General features: G+C 43.7%; 2 protein-coding genes across 4 annotated transcripts in view; one reads left to right on the top strand and one right to left on the bottom strand.

Moving 5' to 3' along the window:
* The window catches only part of RTF2 (replication termination factor 2), a 57,627-nt gene that overhangs the window by 8,216 nt on the left and 25,063 nt on the right, over positions 1 to 24,348 (bottom strand). For all 3 annotated transcript variants that reach the window (XM_024238515.3, XM_054541455.1, NM_001132417.2), the window contains 1 exon segment: positions 611 to 724. In XM_024238515.3, the coding sequence (XP_024094283.2) occupies positions 611 to 724 (114 nt within the window).
* LOC100462087 (beta-1,3-galactosyl-O-glycosyl-glycoprotein beta-1,6-N-acetylglucosaminyltransferase 7) lies at positions 16,620 to 23,692 on the top strand. Its single transcript, XM_002830449.3, has 3 exons — positions 16,620 to 17,644; positions 18,979 to 19,074; positions 22,517 to 23,692. Exons 1-3 carry the CDS (start codon positions 16,675 to 16,677, stop codon positions 22,741 to 22,743), a joined length of 1,293 nt encoding a protein of 430 aa, XP_002830495.3. The 5' UTR covers positions 16,620 to 16,674; the 3' UTR covers positions 22,744 to 23,692.

Below are 24,348 nucleotides of genomic sequence, written 5' to 3'. Positions count from 1 at the left end.
CAAAGTGTGACCCTGAGGAGTTGCATCCACACCCTTCGGAGTGGGTGAGACGCACAGGCGCCCAGGCCCACCCAGGCCTGCTGGAGCCCAGACTGCCAGGGCACTCCCGAGCACATTCCAATCTGGGCAGCAGGGGAGCCTTACATTTGCTGGGATGATGGTGACTTTTCATTTTTCCTTTGTTTTACAAGCTATGAGACCTGAGTATGTACTGTCTTAAATCAACAGCAACAGTTAAGTGACAGCAGCAGCAATGGTGGTGGCTGCCTTTCCCCAAGGGCTTGCTGAGGCTGTGTCAGTGTCAGTGCTTTACGGCCACGGTCTCTGGAGCCTGCTGACAGCTCCGTGCCCTCGCATGCTGTCACTACCCCACTGCACTGATGAGAAAGCTCGGCGGGGAAGAGCAGAGCCGCTGCGCTCACCATAGCCAGGCAGTGCCTGGGCCTCAGCTGGAATCTGCTTCTACAGTCCAGGCCCTTCTAGGTTATAAAAATCGCCTTGATCATGCAAACCCCTAAGCAGCTGCAAATCGGCTCTGCAAATCACTGAACTGATGACTGCAGTTCAGTGATGAGATGGGGGCTGGGCGGAACCTGAAGACTCCCATTACCTTTTCCAGCTTCGCTCTCAGTCTTCTCTCCTCCATCCTTGTCTTCAGCACGTCCACATCCTCCTTGGTGCCATTGAGCACGATGACATCATCCTCCTGGAAGGCAGCCCCACACTGGAGAGGGCAAACAAGAGAGGGCAGATTCCATCACCACTCAATGGGGTGGCCACGCTTCAGTCCCCCACTCTCAGCCCCAAGCAGTGGCCCCCAAGCTCCGAGTAAATTCCTATTACCGGCTTTCTGGTCAAAGCCTTGGTTTGGAAAGTTCCCGCACACAGCAAAGTGTCAGCGTAGCACGTTAAGAGTGCTATCACTTGCAAGGCTGGTGCCTGGATGGTGTCTGGGAACTTGGATTTGGGGAGGGTTCCTGCCATTTTTTAACTGACAAGAGTAGCTTGGCTCACCGTGCCCAGACCGTTTTGTATGAACAATGTGGTCTATGCTGACACTTACCTTCCTTACGGGAGTGTGGAATTCTGGAACATGCTAGGCCGAGGGTATAAAGCCAGCCCTCAGCCAAAACTCTGGGTACTGAGTCTCTCATTTGCTTCCCTGGGCAAAAACATCACACGTGTTGCAGTTTCGTTGCGGGGGGAAGTATTCACTTCGTGCAACCCCTTGAGGGAGGGAGTGCGCATAAGGAAGCCCCACGTGGATTCTTCCAGACTCTGCTACCTGCGCCTTTTCCCTTATGGATACCCAGCTGTGTATCCATACCACGCTGCTGCAGTGAATGTTAGCTGAATACAACATATGCTAAGTCTCGAGTCTTTCAGAAAACCCCCAAGCATGACGGCAGCCTTGGGGGCCCCCAACACACCCCGGCAGAACAAGACAGCGATCAGGGTCTAGACCTCCCTGACAGTATTGTGGTGGTAGAAATGCACACATACACACCAAAGGCCTGCCCACACTCACAGAGCTGTCGGTGAGCAAGCCACCTCCGCAGAGGCTCCCTGTGACCATGCTGTCACTGGTGGGATCCCAGCACTCTTTCTGTGTTTGCTCCATGGCACTAATCATGACCTGGAGTCTCGTCTTCATCACTTTGTCTATGTTGTTTTCTTCCCTGCTGTGACCCCAGCAGCTACCCAGTGCCTGGCACAGCAGAGGTACTCACGGCTGGGGACAGGAAAAACAGGGAAAAAACGAGAACCAGGAGGGGAGGTTCCCAGTCCTGCATTTGGAATTGAGATTTCTGCCACCATCTGTCTAGGCCACCTGGCTTAGGCCACATCACTTCTCTGGGCCTCAGTTTCCTCAGCTGCAAAAATGAGGGGTCTAAGACCGGGCACGGTGGCTCATGCCTGTGATCCCAGCACTTCGGGAGGCTGAGGTGGGAGGATCACCATTTGAGGTCAGGAGTTCAAGACCAGCCTGACCAATATGGTGAAACCCCGTCTCTGCTAAAAATACAAAAACTGCGTGTGGTGGTACATGCCTGTAGTCCCAGCTACTCGGGAGCCTGAGGTGAGAGAATCGCTTGAACCCGAGAGGCAGGGGTTATGATGAGCCGAGACCGTGCCACTGCACTCCAGCCTGGGCGACAGAGCGAGACTCCGTCTCAAAAAACAAAACAAAACAAAACAAAAAAACAAAAAAAAAACAAAAAAAAAGAGGGTTCTAACCCAAGTGCAGTGGCTCTCTAACCAACTGGGATCTAACCCAAGTGCAGTGGTTGATCCTGCTCCCTGGTGGACATTTGGCGATGTCTGGAGACATTTTTAGCTGTCACATCTGGGGTGCAGGTGCTATTGGCATCTTGTGAGTAGAGGCCAGGGATGCAGTAAGCATCACACAGGGCACAGGATGGCCCCCCACAGAAAGTTACCCAGCCAAGATGCCCCTGTGCTGAGGTTGAGAAGCCCTGGACTAAGGCTATAAACACCTAAATGTAAAAAAGGAAAGAAGAAGAATTTATAGGAAAATGTGTTTTATAACTAGGGTAGGAAATGTCATCTAAAACAGCAATCCCCAACCTTTTTTGCACCAGGGGCCAGTCTCATGGAAGACAATCTTTCCATAGATGGTGGGTAGATGGGGGAAGGTTTTGGGATGAAACTGTTCCACCTCAGATCATCAGGCATTAGATTCTCATAAGCAGCATGCAACCTAGATTCCTCACGTGCGCAACAGGGTTCACAACAGGGTTTGTGCTCCTATGAGAATCTAATGCCGCTGATGGAGCTCTGGCACTAATGTTCTCTCGCCCGCAGCTCACCTCCTGCTGTGCGGCCCAGTTCCTAAGAGGCGACGGACTGTCACTGGTATGGGGGTTGGGGACCTCTGATCTAAAGCTAGTAAGGTTAATAAGTTTTACTATGTAAAAATTACAAACTTTTACATGACAATGTCACAACAACAACAAAAAACATAAGCCAAAAGCTAAGTGAAATATTCATAGCATATATAACATTCAAAGGATTAATTTATGGAACATACTCATAGTCATGTAAACTTTTTTTTTTTTTTGAGACAGGGTCTCACTCAGTCACCCAGGCTGGAGTGCAGTGGCGCCATCATGGCTCACTGCAGCCTCCACCTCCCAGGCTCAAGCCATCCTCCCGCCTCATCCTCCTGAGTAGCTGGGGCTATAGGTGTGCGCCACCATGCCTGGCCAATTTTTGTATTTTTTGTAGAGACAGGGTTTTGCCATGTTGTTCAGGCTGGTCTTGAACTTCTGGGCTCAGGTAATCCACCCGCCTCAACCTCCCAAAGTGCTGGGATTACAGGCGTGAGCCACCATGCCTAGCCTCAGTTTAAAGATTTCATTGATTTTACCCTGAAGCTGGTAGGCCCTGTGTTATTTAAGATATAGTCTCTGCCCTCTATGAGTTGGGTGGTGAGTTTTTAAAAATAAAAAATGGAGGAGCAGTGAGCTTACTATTATCATCTTGTCTATGAAAGTTCTGTTCTCCCCTGCCTGAGGAAGTCTCTTCAAACTTTTATTTACTCTGTAGCTGACTCTTCGAAGAGCATTCTGGGTTTCTGTTTTACACCTTCTGATCTCCCAAACCTTTTTTTTAGGGGTGAGGGAAGCAGAAATCATGTTCTATCTCTTAGCTCACAGTACAATACTCAGGACACAGAATGCTAAGAGCTGGCTCTAAAAGGAACAGCTTCAGTACCACGTGCATTTGCTACCTAACTCGCCTTTTTAAAAAACAGGCTTTCTGAAATCTCATTTACATAACATAATGAAGTGTACAATTCAATGGCTTTTAGTATATTTAGAGTTGTGCAACCATCACCATAATCTAATTTTAGAGTATTTTTATCACTTCCAAAAGAAATCCCATACCCACTGGTGCTCACTCCATTCCCCTTTCCTCAGTCTTAGGCAACCATTAATCTACTTTCCATCCTACAAATTTGCCTCTTCTGGACATTTCTATAAATGAAATCATACAATATACGTGTTTTTTTTTTGTGACTGGATTTTAGCATAATGTTTTAAAGATTTATCCATGTTATAGTATGGATCAGAACTACATTTCTTCTTATTGCCAAATAAAGCTTCATCTACGAATCAGCTGACAGAGTTGTTTCCACTTTCAGACTAAGAAATTCACATGGAAATCTTTTGTGGACAGTTGTTTTCATTTCTGTTGGGTAGATACCTAGGATTGGGATGACTGGCCATAAGTTAACTCTATGTTTAACCTTTGGAGGAACTGCCTTTCCTCAAATGATGAACTTCCAAAGCGGCTGCACCATTTTACATTACCACCAGCAATGCCTGAGGATTCTCATTTCTCCACATCCTTGCCAACACTTGTCATCGTTTTTCTTTCTTTTTTTTCTTTTTTTTTTTTTTTGAGATGGAATCTCGCTCTGTCGCCAGGCTGGAGTCCAGTGGCATGATCTCGGTTCACTGCAATCTCCGCCTCCTGGGTTCAAGCGATTCTCCTGCTTTAGCCTCCCGGGTAGCTGGGATTACAGGCTCCCGCCATCACGGGCAGCTAATTTTTGTATTTTTAGTAGAGATGGGATTTCAACCATGTTGGCCAGGATGGTCTTGAACTCCCGACCTCAGGTGATCCACCCGCCTCCCAAAGTGCTGGGATTACAGGTGTGAGCCACTGCAACCGGCCCATTTTTCCTTTTAGTTATAACAATCCTAATGGGTATGAAGTGCTGTCTCACTGTGGTTTTAATTTGCATTTCCCAAATGACCAGAGATGTTAAGCATCTTTTCACGTGCTAATTGGCCATTTGTATACCTTCTCTGGAGAAATGTCTGCTTAAATCCCTGGTCCATTTCTTAACTGTATTATTTGTCTCTTTGATGTTGCATTCTAAGAGGTCTTTATACAGCATATTCTGGATATAAGTTCTGTCTTAGTCCAAGACTGTTATGACAAAATATCTTACACTGGATAATCATAAAACTTTTTTATTTTGATGAAATTAGACTTACCAATTTTCTCTCTTACTGCTACATTTTTGGTGTCACATTTAATAAGTCATCGTCTAACCCAAGATTGTGATTTACTCTTGTGTTTCTCCTAAGTGGTTTGTAACTAAAACTTACGGATTTAGGTCTGTGATCACTTTGAGCTTATTTTTACATTCAATGTAAGGTAAGGGTCCAAATTCATTCTTCTGCATGTGGATATCCAGTTACGCCGCACTATTTGTTGAAAAAACTATTCTTTCCCCCATGAATTGTCTTGGCCCTTTTGTCAAAAATCAATGACCATACATGTGAGGGTTTATTTCCGGCCTCCCCATTTTATTCCATTGATCTATATGCCCGTCCTCATGCCAGCACCACACTATCTTGATTAGTGTAGGTAACATGACTTCAAAGAGTCACATATTGAGTGGATCAACCAAAATTTATCTTTCTAGTATCTATGAAAAACTCTATTAAATGTTGTAGTCATAGATATTTAAAAGTATGCCAGATAAGGTCTGTTATTAACTAAAATATTTAGTTACTCCATAAGACACTGCCTTTGAAAAACATAAAGGCAGGCAAGCAAATAATAACAAAATTCTTTAAACAACTGGAACAGTAATTTTAACAGACCTACTGTGCCCAGAGCAGTAACAGACATACTATGCCTGGAATCTCTTTTGTAGAAAACATTATCAGCACAAGAAAAGCCATAAAAGTACTTTGTTTTCCTGAAGTTGCCAAAGATTTTCCAGAATCTCTCAAATGCACAGAAGATACCAACAAGCATTTGCTGACCCTCCTCAGCCCCTGCCTTAGCTGGGTTATTTAATGCGGTTCTTGTCTCCAAAAGTGATTTTCAGGTTAAGATCAGCTTTTTTTCTAGGGTGGGTCTGGTAAATTTTCATGACTGAAGACTTTTTGACCCACAAATCCCTGAGGGTGGTGCCATAGAGAAGTTATATGAATGACTGAAGCACGTGCCCAATCTAGCATTTAACTGGTACAACCCTTGAAGAAAAGGAGCTTGTTTTTAGCCGTCACTGTAGAGAGCTGGGCCTACAGGAGGAGGGACAGCCTGCTCTGCTAGAGGAGGTTCCCTGGGAAGTCTCACGCAATGGGAGGTCTGAGTAGAGCTTTCCCTTGGCTCTGGAAGATGGTCTCTTCCTTGGAATGAAAAAGAATCTGCAGGAACAGAACCAGGTGGTAGTTAAGGCCCAGTGGGGCCTGGAGCCACGGCTATGACGTAAAGGGCCCAGGGGTGGGGAGGAGCCCAGCGCCTGCTCCCTGTGGGTGCTGCCCCCACCTTTCTTTTTCTCTCCTCCCAGGTTTCTGCTGCTGCTTCTTTCTATCACTCCTTGCTGCCCCTCCTTCCGACAGTGTCGGGGTGAGCGGTCTCCTTCCTCTAGATCAGACTGTTCAGAGGCCATGGACCTTATTCTACATACAGTTGTGTTGTGCCCAGACTTACTGTACTTTTAAAGTTGAATCGGCCACTGACAATAAGAAGTCAGGAACCCCTCACAATAGAAATTGAGTAACCTTGCTCTTTCTCTCAAAAATTCAAAAGATCCATTAACACCAAACCCACACCCTCAAGGGCCTCAATGGCTTGGACCTTGGTAGGAATTGCCCCTGGAGACTGGGCAGAGTCCTCCCAACCGCTAGGGTCCCCATCACTCGTTCTGGGTAGGTGCTTGACCCGAGAGACCTGAGTGCAGTGGTTCATCCCTGAAGGATGAGGGAAAACAAGGGTAGAGGGCTACTGCGGAGATGCGGAGTGGGGCTGCCGCAAAGTCACAGCTGGTCCACAGGGACCTGCTCCCCACCTCTTTAGTAAATAACATGTATTATACCAACAGAAAAATCACCCTTATCTTCCTGCTAATGCATTTTTCTTGAGTACTGTTATTGTACAGTAGAAATTATACATCCATTTAAAATTTTATCTTCATCCTTTTTATTGCTTGTAACTCAGATGTCCAAAGAATGGGGGAAATGGTTAAAAAAATCATAATACGGCCGGGCGCAGTGGCTCGCGCCTGTAATCCCAGCACTTTGGAAGGCCAAGGCAGACGGATCACGAGGTCGGGAGATGGAGACCATCCTGGCTAACACGGTGAAACCCCGTCTCTACTAAAAATACAAAAAATTAGCCAGGCATGGTGATGGGCACCTGTAGTCCCAGCTGATCGGGAGGCTGAGGCAGGAGAATGGCGTGAACCCGGAAGGCGGAGCTTGCAGTGAGCCGAGATCGCGCCACTGCACTCCAGCCTGGGCGACAGAGCGAAACTCTCTCTCAAAAAAAAAAAAAAAAAAAAAAAAAAAAATCATAATACATTCCCAAAAAGGAAGATTATATGGTTAGAGTTTGGGGCAACATAGAAAATGCTTATCATAAGTTAAAGGAAAAAGCAAGCTAGTAATTGTATATTTATATTCATATGCCCTCTGGATGCTTTTTAAAAGTAATTTAAAAAGGCCAGTAGGGAAAGTGCCAAGAGGGGAACAGTGGTCAAATTAGGAGCAATATGCTAATGTATCTAGATATTTATATCACTTTAACAAATGGAACAGTGGCTTCCCAATCTTTGTCCTTACCAATAATATTAGCAATGAACAGCTGACTGCATGCATCTCTGACCTAGGAATTCCACTTCCGAGACGTGGTCATTCTCTATCACGGAATCCTGTTTTTGTTTCCTGTGCAGTACCCCATGGCTTAGAGTAAATGAGTGTATGTCTGCATGTTTGTACTGACTTTTAAAACGGTGTGTTTCCTCCACTACACTGTTAGCCCCAAGCAGGAGGCATTTTGTCTTCATGTTCCATGGTGGGAGGAGCCTAGGGTTCTGCCCACAATGGACACAGTGAATAACTGCTGAATGAATGAATAAGAGCAGAGCCTAAGGAAATATTTCAAAGTAGGATAAAAGGAGATGAGATTTTAAAGCCAAGCAGTTCTCCCAAAAGCTTACATGAAAATATACATCCCCATACGTGACCATATGTTTTGAAGAAAAACTTATGCTAATCTGAATGGCAAGGGAGATAGCTCCTTTTTGGCTTAGATTAAGAAACATAAAAAACCCCACTGCATTCACAACACCTGTTTCGTAAATTATACCGTATGTCCTTCTATTTGTTAGGGATTTCATTTTTTAAATGTTTTACTTTAGTCAATCTGTATAAGAGGTTTATACATAAAGCCGATTTACCCTTTGTCCATTTATTACCAATAGAAATGGGTGGCTCAGCTGGTCTAGTATGTTTGCTTCTTGTGTTGGCATTTCCCGCAGCGATGTGGAAGTGTAACGTTTAATGTGGGCAACATTCCCCAGCATTTCCTCAGTTGCTTCTTCCACTGCTGTTTGGCTTAGAACGGCTTTCTCCTTCCAGATGCAGAATGTGAGACAAGAAGTGAAACTCAGCACCAACCCTCGACCCCCAGGAATGGGCCAGTGTGAGCAAATCTGCCATCTAGTCCAGGTGCACCCACAGGACAAATATTATTATTATTATTCTTATTCTTATTATGAGATGGCACCTCACTCTGTTGCCCAGACTGCAGTGCAGTGGCACGATCCTAGCTCACTGTAACCTCAAATTCCTGGACTCAAGCAATCCTCCCACCTTAGCCTCCTAAGTAGTTAGGACTACAGGTGCGCACCACCATATCAGCTAATTTTTAAGAATTTTTTGTAGAGACGGGGTCTTGCTATGTTTCCAGGCTGGTCTCAAACTCCTGGCCTCAAGCAGTCTTTCCATCTCAGCCTCTCAAAATGCTGGGATTATAGATATGAGCCACCGCACCCAGCAAGGACATGTTTCAAAACACGCATTCAGGATGCAGGGGAGGCACAGCAAGACCTCACAAGCTGGCAATGTGACTTTTCCACACATAAAAGGACCTGACCTTTTCTGATTCTTGCTAGATAAAATCAGAACCTTAACTCACGGACTCTGAACATCACATAAACAAAATGTATGGGGTCTCCCCACTGGAAGGCCAATGAATGCCGCAGCCCCTGAAGATTACGGGGACTACATTCTGTCTGCTCCGTGTTTTTCTAACACTCTGTGCTACGGCAACAGCAACATCTGTTCTGCAAAAAAGCAGCACGTGTCTCAGAGGCACCCCACGAGCAGGTGAAGAGAATCTGTATTCAGTTGACCACACATCCCGCTTAGGCGTCAAGGCACACAGAAGATAACAAATCTCTACGGTGTGTGATCTATGTCTCTTGGTGCTGATCTTCTTAATAGAGCTGTCTGTGGCAAGCCTGCAGAGAGTACCAGCAAGCAGAGAACCTTTAAAACCAGAAAAGGAAAGGATGTTAAGAAGAAAAGTACCCAGAGGTGAAGAAGGGAAGAGGAAAGCCTAGCGAAGGGGTGCAGTCAGACCCCACCTTCACCACGTGCTATGGCGCAGACTCACCCTTGGGGGCGCTACAGAGCACAGAGAAGGCTCAGCCCCTGCCTTGTGAAATGTCTGGATTTTTTTGAATGCTACTTATGGAGAAACAGGATTTTTAAGTGACTTTTATTTATCCCCTTAATGAGAGAGGGTCTGATAACTAAATCACACCTCCTGTATTTAAAATAATTTCAAGACGCTGACCCATGAATGCCACGATTTCATCCTGCAGTTTTCTCAATGTGAGTGACTGTGCGCCCTTCATCTGGGTCAGGCGTCTTCTGTTGTCTCATTTTGTTTTTCAGGAAGGATCCGGTCCCAAGGAAATACTCAGAGAAGCAAAAGCAGCAACTTTTCAATCTGCAGGTCAGAACCAACAGGAATAAAACTCTCCAGGGACAGATGGCAACAAAACCTGCCAAGCAACTCTACTCAAGTGACTGAAGCAGGCACCGCTGCTGGGGAGGAACCGATGGGAGAGAAAGGCCAGGCTGGGCCCTGACACCGCCAGGACTCCCACTCCAGGAAACAGGGGGCTTCTCCTGGTAAGCGTCTCAGTAGCTATGCAGGACCCACCAATGGCAAAGGTTAAGCAGGCATATGCGCGCGCACGTGTGTGTGTGTGTGTGTGTGTGTGTGGCAGGGTCTCACTTTGTCACCCAGGCTGGAGTGTGGTAGTGCAATCTCAGCTCACTACGACCTCTGCCTCCTGGTTTCAAGCGACTCTCCTGCCTCAGGCTCCAGAGTAGCTGGGATTACAGGCACACATCACCATGCCCAGCTAATTTTTGTATTGTTGGTAGAGACAGTGTTTCACCATGTTGGGTTGGGCCAGGCTGGTCTCAAACTCCTGACCTCAAGTGATCCACCCACCTCAGCCTCTCAAAGTGCTAGGATTACAGGTGTGAGCCACCACACCTGGCCACAGGTATACTTTTTGAAGTAAATTATGTTTTTCTTTGCTCTGTGGTTTTAAAATATTAGAATATGAGTAATATTTGAAATGCAGGTGTTGCAGGTGTCTTTTTCTTTCAAAAATAGCCCCCAATTTTGTTTAAGCCAAAGAAAATAAAAGTAGAATATTTTCCCAGTATGGCATCAACTAGATTTTTAAATATAAAATGCTACCATTTGTTAATTCCTCACGAGAGGCAGATTCAAGGCCATGTCCAAATCCTCAGCTCTCATTTTGTAAACTAAAATGTTTTATTTCTTGTCGTTGTTTTGAGTGAATATCCTAAAATAAAGTTTTCTTCTTTCCATCAAAATGGCTAAAATAATTTATACATGTTTTAGGAATAAGCATTTTGTGAAAGGCATCCATTTCACTGGACAGTTAGACAGCTTTTGAATTCAAAATTTGTCCAACTCATAATCTCAAATAACTCAGGAAAACACTATGCTAACATTGAGGATGCTTTGGACAGCATTCTGAGCTCAGAGAGAAAGAGACACCACATTTTCATTGCATGGCTACAGGGACTTTAGGACAAGTGAAGAGAGCACCTGCAGTTACAGTTTCGGGGCCGCATTACTCCGAGGGTGAGTGCCAGTGAGCACAGGGCACTTCCTAGGGCCAGGCTCAGTGTGAAACTCACATCCTTCACTCCTGCACCTCCTCCCAGTGTCCCTGTGAGGCAGACACAGCCATACACCACATCCGCAGTCAAGAAAATGGACACTCAGGGAGCTTCCGTTACTTGCCCAACAGACTCGTAAGTGCTAGGGCTGTGAGCCTAACACTGGGGCCCTGATTCAAAGCCCATTTCCTGAAGCTAAATATGAGGCTCCTAATAAGGTAAATGCAATATTGAGCCTCCCTCAACCCCCAACCTTTTTGAAAAGTAAAGCTCTCAGAAACTTTGGGTGCTAAATCAACTGCTTATGCTGGTTAAATTAATGTTAATGCTTTAAAACGGTAATATTCTAGAATATATGGCAAAATATTTTGGGTTCACCTTTAAAGGTTCCCATCCATTATCTATTTACTCATAGGAATTTCCTTTAAAATATATACATAGAAAAAATGCAACAAAAGAGTACATATGGGATGCTGCCAACTCAGCCTAAAAAGTCTTTACCACAAATGAAATCCCATCCCAACAAATTCTCAAAGACTATATCCTTCAACGAACTGTTCTGGAGGTAATGTGATATCATACCCATATCGCTGACTTTTGCTACTGGCTGTGAAGGCTTGTTGGGAGTCGGGAGAGGAAGACTGCAGAAGAATTACAAGAAAAAAAGAACACAGGCACTGGCTCTAATTAGAAGAGCAATGTGTTTTGAAACAACTCCCTGGAAGTACTTTAACCTTGGACAAAAACATAAAATGTAAAATAATTCCACTCTGAGAATTATAACTGGAAATCATTCCTGTTCTTGTGCAGATTCTAGCACTACATAAAGGGGAAAAAGTTAACCACCATCCTTGACCATAAGTTTGACAATGATTTCCACTGAAAGACACTCTACTGTATCTCCTGGATGCTAGATGGCTTCAGTCAACTGAATGGTTAACTTTAACACTATTCATGGCTTGGAAGCTGCTTTGTTCCACTGTACACTATATACATATTTAACAATGCTGCCTTTCAAAGGCTGCAGATATGGAAGGCTAAAAGATTATTAAAATATACCAGGTCTAGGAAAGACAATTTAAGGAAAGGCAGTACACGAAAAAAGCTTTGAGATGCTCTCACACACAAACCCCCAAATTTATTTTATTTTGGAGACAGGGTCTCACTTGTTGCCCAGGCTAGAGTGCAGTGGGCATGATCATGGCTCACTACAGCCTCAACCTCCCTGGCTCAAATGATCCTCCCACCTCAGTCTCCTGAGTAGCTGGGACCACAGCTGTGGCTAATTTTGGGACCCCTAATACTTGGCTAATTTTTTTTTTATTTTTCGGTAGAGAACGGGTCTCACTACATTGTCCACGCTAACCCCCAAATTTTAGAAACTGTTTGTGATCTAGTAATACACAAGGAAAATAGGACGCTGGAATGGTAAAAATAGGTCTGTTTCAGACAAAGAACTTGCATACCTACTCCATAATACACAGGGTAACAGCCACTCTTTCTACAGCCTTTACAATAAGTATCTTAAACATCTTTCTATGGAGGAAAAAATGGTTCAAAAACTCAGTAAGAACACTTTTTTATGAGAGGCATATTCCCCACACTTAGAAAATAGCACCTACATTTACTGGAAATTAATTTAGTGATAGAAAATCTCATGTTTAGTAACTAAACCTTCATTATTTTTTCATTAAAACAGTTGACTTCACAATATAGACATAAAACAGCCACAACAAAAACTAAGAATTGCTAGGAAATGTTTGCAAAACTGAAAATAATGTTCACCATTATTTTGAAAGGAAAAAACAAGGTCAGGCCATGAAAAGTTTATTCCTCCAGGAATTTTCACATTACCCACTAGATGTTATGTTCAAGTGACAGCAACAGCAGTGAGATCTCCAAAGGCTACATTTTCAATAGAGGGCTTGACTGCCTTAAAAAGCTTGTGCTGATACATTGTGTGTACCGAAACATTACTCTGTGCTCCATAAACATATATAATTATTATACATCAATTTTAAAAAGATTTTTTTTTTTTTTAAAAAGTTCGTGTGGCAAAACCTTGTCTCTACAAAAAATTAGCCAGATGCCTGTAGTCCCAGCTGCTTGGGAGGCTGAAGTGGGAGGATGGCCAAATCCCAGGAGGTTGAGGCAGCAGTGAGCCATGATCACACCACTGCACTCCAGCCTGAATGACAGAGTGAGGCCCTGTCTCAAAAAAAAGTTTATGTTGAAACAATGACAAACTAAACTGCTGGGGACCCTGGTTCCCACTCAGCAGGGCAGTCCAGCAGGCATCCATTCTGAAGTTTCACAGTGAACCTGAGCCAGAGGGAAGATTTAACTGGGCCATGGTGAAAGCTGGTGCTGATGGAACCAAGGTAGAAGGCCACAGCTGGTTAACACTGAACTGGCCACGTCCCTGTCTCTATATAGGGGAGGGACTGTGCTGATGGAACCGAGGTAGAAGGCCACAGCTGGTTAACACTGAACTGGCCACGTCCCTGTCTCTATATAGGGGAGGGACTGTGCTGATGGAACCGAGGTAGAAGGCCACAGCAGGTTAACACTGAACTGGCCACATCCCTGTCTCTATATAGGGGAGGGACTGTGCTGATGGAACCGAGGTAGAAGGCCACAGCAGGTTAACACTGAACTGGCCACGTCCCTGCCTCTATATAGGGGAGGGACTGTGCTGATGGAACCGAGGTAGAAGGCCGCAGCAGGTTAACACTGAACTGGCCATGTCCCTGTCTCTATATAGGGGAGGGAAAAACACTTAGCCCGGGTATCTTCCCAAAGGACAATGGCTACTCTTGGGGCCTGTCTTCATTTAATTATTATAAACTACTGAAAATACCCAATCTCCTGGGCTTGGCGCACAGCTAAATTTACATGGGGTATCATTTGGTAGTGATGAGGGGCTAACTCACTTCTGTGACAGAAGGAACAGAATGCTTTCACAAGTTATCTTAAAAACAACAAACTAGCTGTGCGAGGTGGCTCACGCCTGTAATCCCAACACTTTGGGAGGCTGAGGAGGTGGATCACCTGAGGTCAGGAGTTCGAGACCAGGCTGACCAACATGGTGAAACCCCGTCTCTACCAAAAATACAAAATTAGCTGGGTGTGGTGGTGCATGCCTGTAATCCCAGCTACTTGGGAGGCTGAGGCAGGAGAATCACTTGAACCCAGGAGGTGGAGGTTGCAGTGAGCCAAGATCACGCCATTGCACTCCAGCCTTGGCAACAAGAGCGAAACTCCTCCTAAAAAAAAAAAAACAAAACAGAAAACCAAAAAAACAAAATAGGCCAAGTGCAGTGGTTCACGCCTATAAATTTCCAGCACTTTGGGAGGCCAAGGAGGGTGGATCACATGAGGTCAGGAGTTCAAGACCAGCCTGGCCAACATGGTGAAACCCCATCTCTCCTAAAAATACAGAAATTAGCTAGCGTGGTGGCACATGCCTGTAATCCCAGCTACTCAGGAGGCTGAGGCAGGAGAATCGCTTGAACTGGGGAGGCAGAGGTAGCAGTGAGCTGAGACTGCGCCACTTCACTCCAGCCTGGGCAACAGAGTGAGACCCTGTCTCAAAAAACAAACAAACAAACAAAAAACAAAATAAAAGGACAACAGACAAAAAAAAAAACAAACCCAAACTCTTCTTCCTATACTAAAGTCATAATACAGGGGAAGATATGACAAACTATGGTATATGATTTATTTTTAATCAAAATTCTTACAGGAGAAGTAGTAAAAAGCTTTACTTTCATTTCAAGAACATTTTTCTTTCCTGTTCAATTTCTATGGTCAGGTTTAATTTAATTTAGAAATCTCATATAAAATATATAAATTATGATGGTTTCATGTTTATAAACATAAGTATTGCCGGGTGCGGTGGCTCACACCTGTAATCCCAGCACTTTGGGAAGCCTAGGCGGGTGGATCACGAGGTCAGGAGTTTGAGGCAGGAGAATCGCTTGAACCCGGGAGGCGGAGATTGCAGTGAGCCAAGATCGCACCACTGCACTCCAGCCTGAGTTACAGAGCAAGACTCTGTCTCAAAAAAAAAAAAAAAAAAGTATTACATAATTTATAAGAATATCTTTAAATTAGGCTGTAAGGTTTCATGTTTGGGGCAGAAACCATTTACTGAACCAGTGGAACACGCTGCGGCCTGATATACCTTGGCAGTGGCTGCTTTTTATTTTGGAAGCATGATTGGTAGAAATAAACTGTACAATGAAAATAAATACAACATCTTTAAAATCCACAGTCAATGTTAATAGTTTTTGTTGGCTCAGAGTTTAAGAACACAAGGATAACTAAAAATGCTGCCTGTTTGAGGCATTATCCAAACAGCATTTGTAAAAATGATGTGGAAAGGCAAGGGACCAGTGTCCAACCTGAGCTCAAATACCAGTCACACATACACGGTCTTCTGAAAAATAGGAAGTAGGAATAACATGCAACTTTTAATGGAAACCAAGTCAAGACTCATAAACAAGAAAAGCAAATACTTTCTAACAATATAAAGCTTGACATGTTACCTATCAATCTTCTTCCCTAAATTCCAGAGAATGATCCTTGCATGTAATAATTAATTAACTGAAACCTTTTGGTCGCTTTTTGCTATTGCTGCACCTATTCATGTACCTCTGTAGACTCAAGACAAACAACTACATGATTATCAAATAATGTTATTAGATAAAGATATCTTGTTTTTAATCTATGACATCTTTCCTAAAAATAATTCAGAAACTTTGTTTTTTTGGGAGACATGGTCTCACTCTGTCACCCAGGCTGGAGTGCAATGGGATAATCAGGGCACCACCACATCTGGCTAATTTTTAAATTTTTTATAGAGATGGGGTCTTACTATGTGGCCCAGGCTAGTCTTGAACTCCTGGGCTTAAGTGATCCTCTGCTTTGGCCTCCCAAAGTGCTGAGATCACAGGCATGAGCCACTATGCCTGGCCCAGAAACTTACTTCAACAGGTTTAAGTGTATAATCATAAAATTCCTCTTAACTTGTCACTTCTTTTGTTGGAAAGATTTAGTCTTATATGCAGAATAATGGCATAAAATGAACTTTCAATAAGGCAGAACAGGACAGTGTCTATGTCCAAAGTAAGTATTTGAGATTTTTCATCTCCCTAAGTAAGGGCAATAACATGAAAATATGCTCAACATCATTAGTCATTAGGGAAATGCAAAGTAAAACTACAGGGAACAAACATTATAAACTCATTAAAAGGTAAAAATTAAAACATTTGACCATAGCAAGTATGCAAGAGGCTATATAATAAATGGCTATCATACATTGCTGGTACAACCACTTTGGAAAACAGTTTGGCAGTTTCTTAAAGAGTTAAACACACACTGACAAACTAGAGTGACAGCAGGCATATCGGCAATTGCCAGAGATGTGGATGGAAAGAAAGAGGATGAAAAGGAGCATAAGAACACTTTGAGGGGTGAGGGAAATGCTTGTTATCTTGATTGCAGTGATGGTTTCATGGGTGTGTATATGTAGTTTAGTGTATTTCAATAAAGTTGCAGGGGAGAGTCACAACACCCTCAATTGTATCTGTTGTTCTTTTAGGAAGCTTAAAGGAAAAAATACTCAAATTATGGTAATAAGAATGCACTTGGAGCTCAAGATATGAGCCAACTTCGAGCCACAAAGTCTGGACTTGTCGTGAGTGCAGTCATTTGCATGTTCATTTTTCTTTACTTACGGAATCCAACTCCTGCGGAATCAGAGGAAGAACCTGCCCATCCAGAAGTAGTACAATGCGGCTTTTACCCAGATGAACTGTGTTCCGCCTTATTTGAAGGGAAAGGGGCGGCCCCCCAAATTGCAAAATTTTGCAAAAGCCCTCATAAATCTGAAATACATGCTCATTTACACACACCAGGAAACTGCTCCAGGATTTCTCGGGGGCTGCATTTCATAACCAGACCCCTGTCTGCAGAAGAGGGCGATTTCTCTTTGGCATATATTATAACTATTCATAAGGAGTTGGCCATGTTTGTGCAGCTTCTCAGAGCTATTTATGTACCTCAAAATGTTTATTGTATTCATGTTGGTGAAAAGGCCCCAAAGAAGTATAAGACTGCTGTGCAAACCTTGGTTAACTGTTTTGAAAACGTTTTTATTTCCTCCAAGAGAGAGAAGGTGGCTTATGCTGGCTTTACAAGACTACAGGCAGATATTAATTGTATGAAAGATCTAGTGCATTCTAAATTTCAGTGGAACTATGTCATCAATCTTTGTGGACAGGATTTTCCCATCAAAACCAACAGAGAAATCATACACTACATCAGAAGCAAATGGAGTGATAAAAATATCACTCCTGGAGTAATCCACCCACTGCACATTAAATCCAAGACAAGTCAAAGTCATCTCGAATTCGTTCCTAAAGGAAATATCTATGCACCTCCAAATAACAGAATCAAAGAAAATCCACCCCATAACTTAACCATTTATTTTGGAAGTGCTTACTATGTACTTACAAGGAAGTTCGTAGAGTTCATACTGACTGACATCCGTGCAAAAGACATGCTTCAGTGGTCCAAAGACATCCGCAGCCCAGAGCAACACTACTGGGTGACCCTGAACCGACTAAAAGGTAAGAAAGACCCACCGATATGGATGCCGGTGCAGTCAGCAGCAACAGCAGCAGATTTATTTATTTATTTATTTATTTTGAGACGGAGTCTCACGCTGTCACCCAGGCTGGAGTGCAGTGGCGCAATCTCGGCTCACTACAAGCTCCACCTCCCGGGTTCACGCCATTCTCCTGCCTCAGCCTCCCAAGTAGCTGGGATTACAGGCGCACACCACCATGCCCAGCTAATTTTTGTATTTTTAGTAGAGACAGTGTTTCTCTATGTTGGTCAGGCTGGTCTGGAACTCCCGATCTTAGGTGATCCGCCTGCCTCAGCCTCCCAAAGTGCTGGGATTACAGGTGTGAGCCACCACGCCCGGCCGTAAGATTTACTGAAAAAATTCAGTATTTTTTCAATTCAGCTATGTTTCTTCGGCTTTTGTATTACAAAATGTTCTACATTTTGCAAGACCTTCCACTTAGGGAGACAGGAAGTTCTCTGATTTTAGGGGTCTGAAGTTAGCTGAAAGATGTTCCCAAACCAGTCTAGCTGCTTTTGTTCCCTCTCTAGAAAGAAGTACTGGCATTTTGCATTTCCTGAGACTTTGGAAAATTCTGAGCATAAATCTTTAGAAAGTTCTTCATTTATTTGATAAATACTACTGGATACCAACTGGTGTCAGGCATTGTGCTAAGGGCTCTGTAAGATGGAAAATATTAAAGCTAGTAATGATTTTGTGGCAAATCTGATACTTCAGATGGGTTCTCTGAGAGGTAGAGGGAAATCAGATACCATCTTTAAGTGGACTTCAGTATTTTCTCTTTGTAAAAGGTGGACTGGCTCCTATAGGGAGTGTGGCTTCAAGTCTGAAAAACTAAGCCAATCAGCCTAGACAGTGGTGTACGATGAATCCAGTAGACATTGGTTAGGGTTTTCTTATATAATCTCATATCCACTGCAAGTTCGATTTTCAAATAATCTCCGAGGGCTGTTACAGAGAAAACAATCCAAAGAACCCCAAGAGAATCACAAAGAGCACTCTGCATACAGCAAGGGAGTAACAAGGGGTGGAGAAAGGGCTGAAAAAATGAAACCCAAGTACTAAGATAGGGATGCCCAACCTTGGTCCACCTGGATGCTACTGCCAGTGTAGTACATGCTCCCACCCCCAAAAGCACTAGCCTTTGATCAGATGTCACAAGTGAAACACCTCAAGGAAGGTTGGACTTTTCCCTCTACTTTTCTCATTGACTACCTCATCTAGAGGAAATGGAAATGATAGCACAGAAGAACTTGTACTAAAAGAATTGGGAAGCAGATTCCACACTGTATGCTGGTTTTGTTTTCCTCTTAGATGCCCCAGGTGCTACACCAAACGCTGGCTGGGAAGGAAATATTCGAGCCATTAAGTGGAAAAGTGAGGAAGGAAATGTTCACGATGGATGTAAAGGTAAAAAGAAAAAACAAAACAAAAAAGGCTTCAAATTTTACAACAACTATAAAACTGCTGCCTCAATCCTAGTGGGCAAGACCGAGGATCGTGTTTAAAGTAATCTGGAATTAGTGATGATCCAATTAGCATAGGTTGAGTCAATTTTTTAAAAAAACTTTCTATATAAGATTCATACAGAAAAGTACACAAATCATAAAAAATACAGGTTGATAAAACTTCCCAAAGTGAATATACCCTCTGTGACAACAGCTAGACCCTGCCATGTGTCTCCATACAGCTTCCTACCCAGTGGCAGGAACTACTGCACAGAGATACAATAACTGATTTTAACAGTGATTTTGGGTAGAGACCTTGGGTTTGAATATAGTAGACTAGATATTAAAAATAAACTAGGTTTACCCAGTTTTTCAGCTGTTTAAAAGACTGGCCTAAAATAAACAGATTGGAGACAAACAAAAAATGTAAATCAAATAGAAGACTTGTTCAAAGACAAGTAAGTCCTGCTGCCAATGTGCAAAGCCACCCTCCCGAAGCAGAGCGACCAGGTTAGAGGGCTGGAACAATTTTCTAGTGAAGGGGTTTTTTCAAAAGTAGATATGATTCAATTATGGATCCATTCACATGGTAGAAAGGCGACAGGTAAAGAACAGGTTAACAAGAGCTCTGCCCTTTCTTTAGAAAGCAGGGGCTCCCTGTCATTACACACTTGGGTTTGTCAGGACTAGTCAGTAAATGCTCAGAAAAAGCAGGGGGCTCGGATTCTTCCTGAAAACAGGAGCCCCTCAGGTGTGCACATGGCATAAGAAGTCATGAAGGGTTGATACTATCAATAATAAAGTAATGATTCAGAATTCTGAATGAAATCGGAATGTTTCAACAATGTTTGAAAAAAACCCTAGTTAGTAAAAATCCTAACAAAGTCCTCATTCCCTAAAAGTAAACACTTCAGAAAGTTCTTACCGTCACTAGCTTCAGTATGAAAACGGTTCTCACAGTTAGGCAGTAGCGTGGCCATCCGTGGCCAGCATTTAGAGTCAGCACCCAAAGTAGGCCAAGCCCTGGTGTGTAGGGAGGCAGTAAATCTTCCGGGTCCCAGCTTTGGGCCTGCACTCAATCCTCACAACAATTCTCAGGTAGAAACAATTATTATTCACCCTTTACTGATGTGGAACCCAAGGCTCAGGTAAGTGAAGTCACCCTCACAGGCACGGGGAGGAGGGGCAGGGCTGGGGCTCAGACTGGGAGCAACCGCCTGCCGCCACTACAATGGGCGAGCTCCCAGTCCGATTCTGCGTGCAGAAGGACAGCTATCCCATTAGAACCAGCAACAAAAGCTTTATTTTTAATCACCCAAATAGCATTAACACAGCTCTGAAAATGGTCCATTTATTCGTATTCCCTTCTAGTTCAACTTCATCTGTGTCCAAATGGCACAGCTGTGTCGTTATAATCAAGGTGCAGCTGAGTTGCTTTTCACTTATGTCCTAAGTTTTTCCCACTGATAGTCTTCATATTTGTAATCTTTTTTTTTTTTTTTGAGACAGGGTCTCGCTCTGTCACCCAGGATGGAGCACAGGTGGTATGATCATAGCTCACTGCAGCCTCCACTTTCTGGGCTCAAGTGATCTTCCCACTTCAGTCTCCCAAGTAGCTGGGACTACAGGTGTAAGCCACCAAGCCCAGCTAATTTTTTTATCTTTGTAGAGTTGGGATCTCACTATGCTGCCCAGGTTGGCCCTGAACTCCCGGGCTCAAGTGATCCTACCGCCTTGGCCTCCCAAAGTGCTGAGATTACAGACATGAACCACTGCATCTGGCCCATATTTATAATATTAAAGTAGTTAAATGTAACTCTACTGAGATTCTAGCACATTGTAGCAAATATGTCTATCAGGTAAAATTTGTTAAATCATGGTTAACAGCTGCCACTTATATAGTCTTACAAACAACACTGGACATTTTGTGCATACATCCACCTGCCCCTTTTAAAAACAGTATTTCCTTAAGATAGGTTTTTTTTTGTTTTTTTTTTTTTTTTTTTTTTTTTGAGATGGAGTCTTGCTTTGTCACCAGGCTGGAGGGCAGTGGTGCAATCCTCAGCTCACTGCAACCTCTGACTCCCTGGTTCAAGCGATTCTTCTGCCTCAGCCTCCTGAGTGACTGGGATTACAGGCACGCGCCACCACACCCAGCTAATTTTTGTATTTTTAGTAGAGACGAGGTTTCACCATGTTGGCCAGGATGGTCTTTGATCTCCTGCCCTCGTGATCCACCCGCCTCAGCCTCCCAAAGTGCTGGGATTACAGGCGTGAGCCACTGCGCCCAGCCAAGATAGGTTTTTTAAAAGTAGGATTACTGGGCTGGTGTGAGGAAAGAGAGCAGGAAGGAGCTGGGCAGAGAAAGAGCAACATTTCTGAAATAAACAGACCTCCTTCCCTCTCACACATACGCTGAGGCCTCACTTTGCTAATCTGTTTCCTCACCTGCAAAATGGGAATGATGATGGAATCCACTTCAGAGTGTTACCGTGAGAATTAAAAGTGAGAGCAGAAAGAGCCAGACACGGTTGTCAAAAGCACATAAAAAGTGTCACTGAGTCTCCAAGGAAACCAGTCACCACTGGATTCCAACTCTAATTCCCACTTAAAAAAAATTTTTTTTTAAATTAGAGACGAGATCTCACTCTATTGCCCAGGCTGGTCTCGGACTTCTGGGCTCAAGTCATTCTCCCGCCTCGGCCTCCCAAAGTGCTGGGATTACAGGTGTGAGCCACCGTGCCTGGCCTGTAATTCCCACTTCAATGTTTGTATCAAATGTTCACTCTGAAAAACAAGTAAAAAGCAGTGCCAGGCACAGTGGCTCACACCTGTAATCCCAGCACTTTGGGAGGCCGAGGTGGGCAGATCACTTGAGCCCCGGAGTTTGAGACCAGCCTGACCAACATGGTGAAACCCTGTTTCTATAAAAAATACAAAAATTAGTTTGGCATGGTGGTGCATGTCTGGTGTCCCCAAAAAATATAGAAACAATGACTTATTTAAAATCCATACCATTCTTATGAACTACTTACAATCAATTAAAAGACTTAGAAGTTCATGGAACTCAGAATCTATCGGAACTGAGATTTTAGCAGGCACATGAGTGCTAGCTCATCTCCCTTGTGCCCGTGGTGAGCTAAAATTCCATGGTATTCACCTAAAGCAGTAACTAACAAAGATTTCAGAAATCACTAAAAGAATGAAAGCGCCCCTTTCCACCGTAAGTTCAAAATTCAACATAAAAGCCCCTGTCAAAGCAATCATGGAAATGCTGTTTGATATGAACTCTGGTGAAGCTGAGGCTCACCAGTGACACTGGACGGAGCATGCGCCACTTTCTGTGTGTGAATAAAATGGGTGAGGAAACAAAGGCAGCTAGGTTTTTGTGTTTCTTTCTGCAGGCCGCTACGTCCAAGACATCTGTGTATATGGACCAGGAGACCTGCCGTGGCTCATTCAGTCGCCTTCTCTGTTTGCCAACAAATTCGAACTCTCGACAGACTCGCTTGTGGTTACCTGCTTAGAGAGGCGGCACAGACTTCAAGTGCTGAGGCAGGCAGAAGTTCCTATAGAGCCACACTGGCATTTTCAACAGCAGAGTCATTTCAATATGAGACTGAACCGCTAGGGAGTGTTTGCTTTCTTCCTGGTATCATTCCGTTTCCTTGACTTGAAACAAGAGAACACTGAACCAAAGAAGTGGGAAGATGATTCCTTGATACAAATTATTCCTAAAATGAATTCAGAAACATGCTATTGACAAGACTTTACTATTGATTACAGGCCACTTATACAGCTTTGGGAAAGAAATCACAAGACAAAAAAACTCAAGCTACCACTGGTGACATATAGCAATGCACTTAGAAGGCCAAATGCTTCAGTAAAAAGCTGCTGAAAACCCAAATTCTCCAAACACCTGGATCCAGGCTTAAGCTGGAATAAGAATGACACAGTCTGTTTTGAAGACCCAGATACTACTGTGTATGAGATACTAAGAAAGAACAGACTCCCAGTGAAAATGAAAATATGCTTATCTGAAACAGTCCTCATTGGCTGCGAGCAATGTAATCCTATTCTGGCGGTCCTCGAAAAATACTGAAGAGTGTATTTCTTTGGGTAAAACAGAACTCATCTGGAGTAGAAAACACACCTTGTTAAAAAGGGTGCCCCCAGGTGTCTGCGGTCTTGACATGTCGTCTCCTAGCACCTTCTGTGATGGTGGACATTCCACAGCTGAGCTGTCCAACACTCACCACAGCCACAGGGGCTCCTGGGCATTGGAAACATGGCTACAGCGACTACAAAAGTGAATCTTTATTTTTATTTAATTTTGAAAAATTAAGTTACCTTTATTTATTTATTTATTCGAGATGGAGTTTCACTCTTGTCGCCCAGGCTGGAGTGCAGTGGCGCCATCTCGGCTCACGGCAACCTCTGCCTCCCAGGTTCAAGCGATTCTCCTGCCTTAGACTCCCAAGTAGCTGGGACTACAGGCACACACCACAATGCCCAGCTAATTTTTGTATTTTTAGTAGAGACGGGGTTTCACCATGTTGGCCAGGATGGTCTCGATCTCCTGACCTTGTGATCCACCGCGCCCAGCCCTGCATCGGCACTTTTCAAATTTTACTGTGCATACAAATCATCTAAGGATCTTGTTAGAATGTAGATTCTATTTCAACTGGTCTGGGGTAGGACCTGAGAGTCAGTCTTTTCTCTTCTCTTCTTTTCTCTTTCTTTCTTTGTTAACTTATTTATTTTATTTTATTTTATTTTATTTTATTTTATTTTTTTTTGTGACAGGGTCTCACTCTGTGTCACCCAGGTTGGAATGCAGTGGCACCATCACAGCTCACTGCAGCCTTGAACTCCTGGGTTCAAGCCACCCTCCTGTCCTAGCCTCTCAAGGACTACAGGTTTGTGCCACCACGGCTATTATAAAATTTGCTGTAGAAACAGGGTCTCCTTATGTTGCCCAGGCTGGTCTTGAACTCCGGGCTCAAGTTATCCTCCCGTTTCAGTTCCCAAAAAGCTGGGATTACAGGTGTCAGCCACTGTGCCTGGCCTAGAGTGGGCATTTCTTAAAAAAAAAACAAAAAACCTCTCAGGTGATGACATTATTGCAGGTCTGTGGGTCATGCTTTGAGTAACAAGCCCATCATTTATTTGGCAGCCTGTAATTACTCCAATGTATTTCTTCTTATTACAAGAAGTGCACAGCACAGTAGGGAAT

The sequence above is a fragment of the Pongo abelii genome, chromosome 21, assembly GCF_028885655.2.
Source record: "Pongo abelii isolate AG06213 chromosome 21, NHGRI_mPonAbe1-v2.0_pri, whole genome shotgun sequence".
In the NCBI taxonomy this organism is placed as follows: domain Eukaryota; kingdom Metazoa; phylum Chordata; class Mammalia; order Primates; family Hominidae; genus Pongo; species Pongo abelii.
This window is presented reverse-complemented; position numbering and strand designations above follow the sequence as displayed.

Coding starts and splice junctions, on each gene's coding strand:
- LOC100462087 (XM_002830449.3), top strand. CDS start 16,675: ATGAGCCAACTTCGAGCCACAAAGTCTGGACTTGTCGTGAGTGCAGTC. Junction 17,645..18,978: donor GACCCTGAACCGACTAAAAG/GTAAGAAAGACC, acceptor TTTTCCTCTTAG/ATGCCCCAGGTGCTACACCA. Junction 19,075..22,516: donor TGTTCACGATGGATGTAAAG/GTAAAAAGAAAA, acceptor TTCTTTCTGCAG/GCCGCTACGTCCAAGACATC.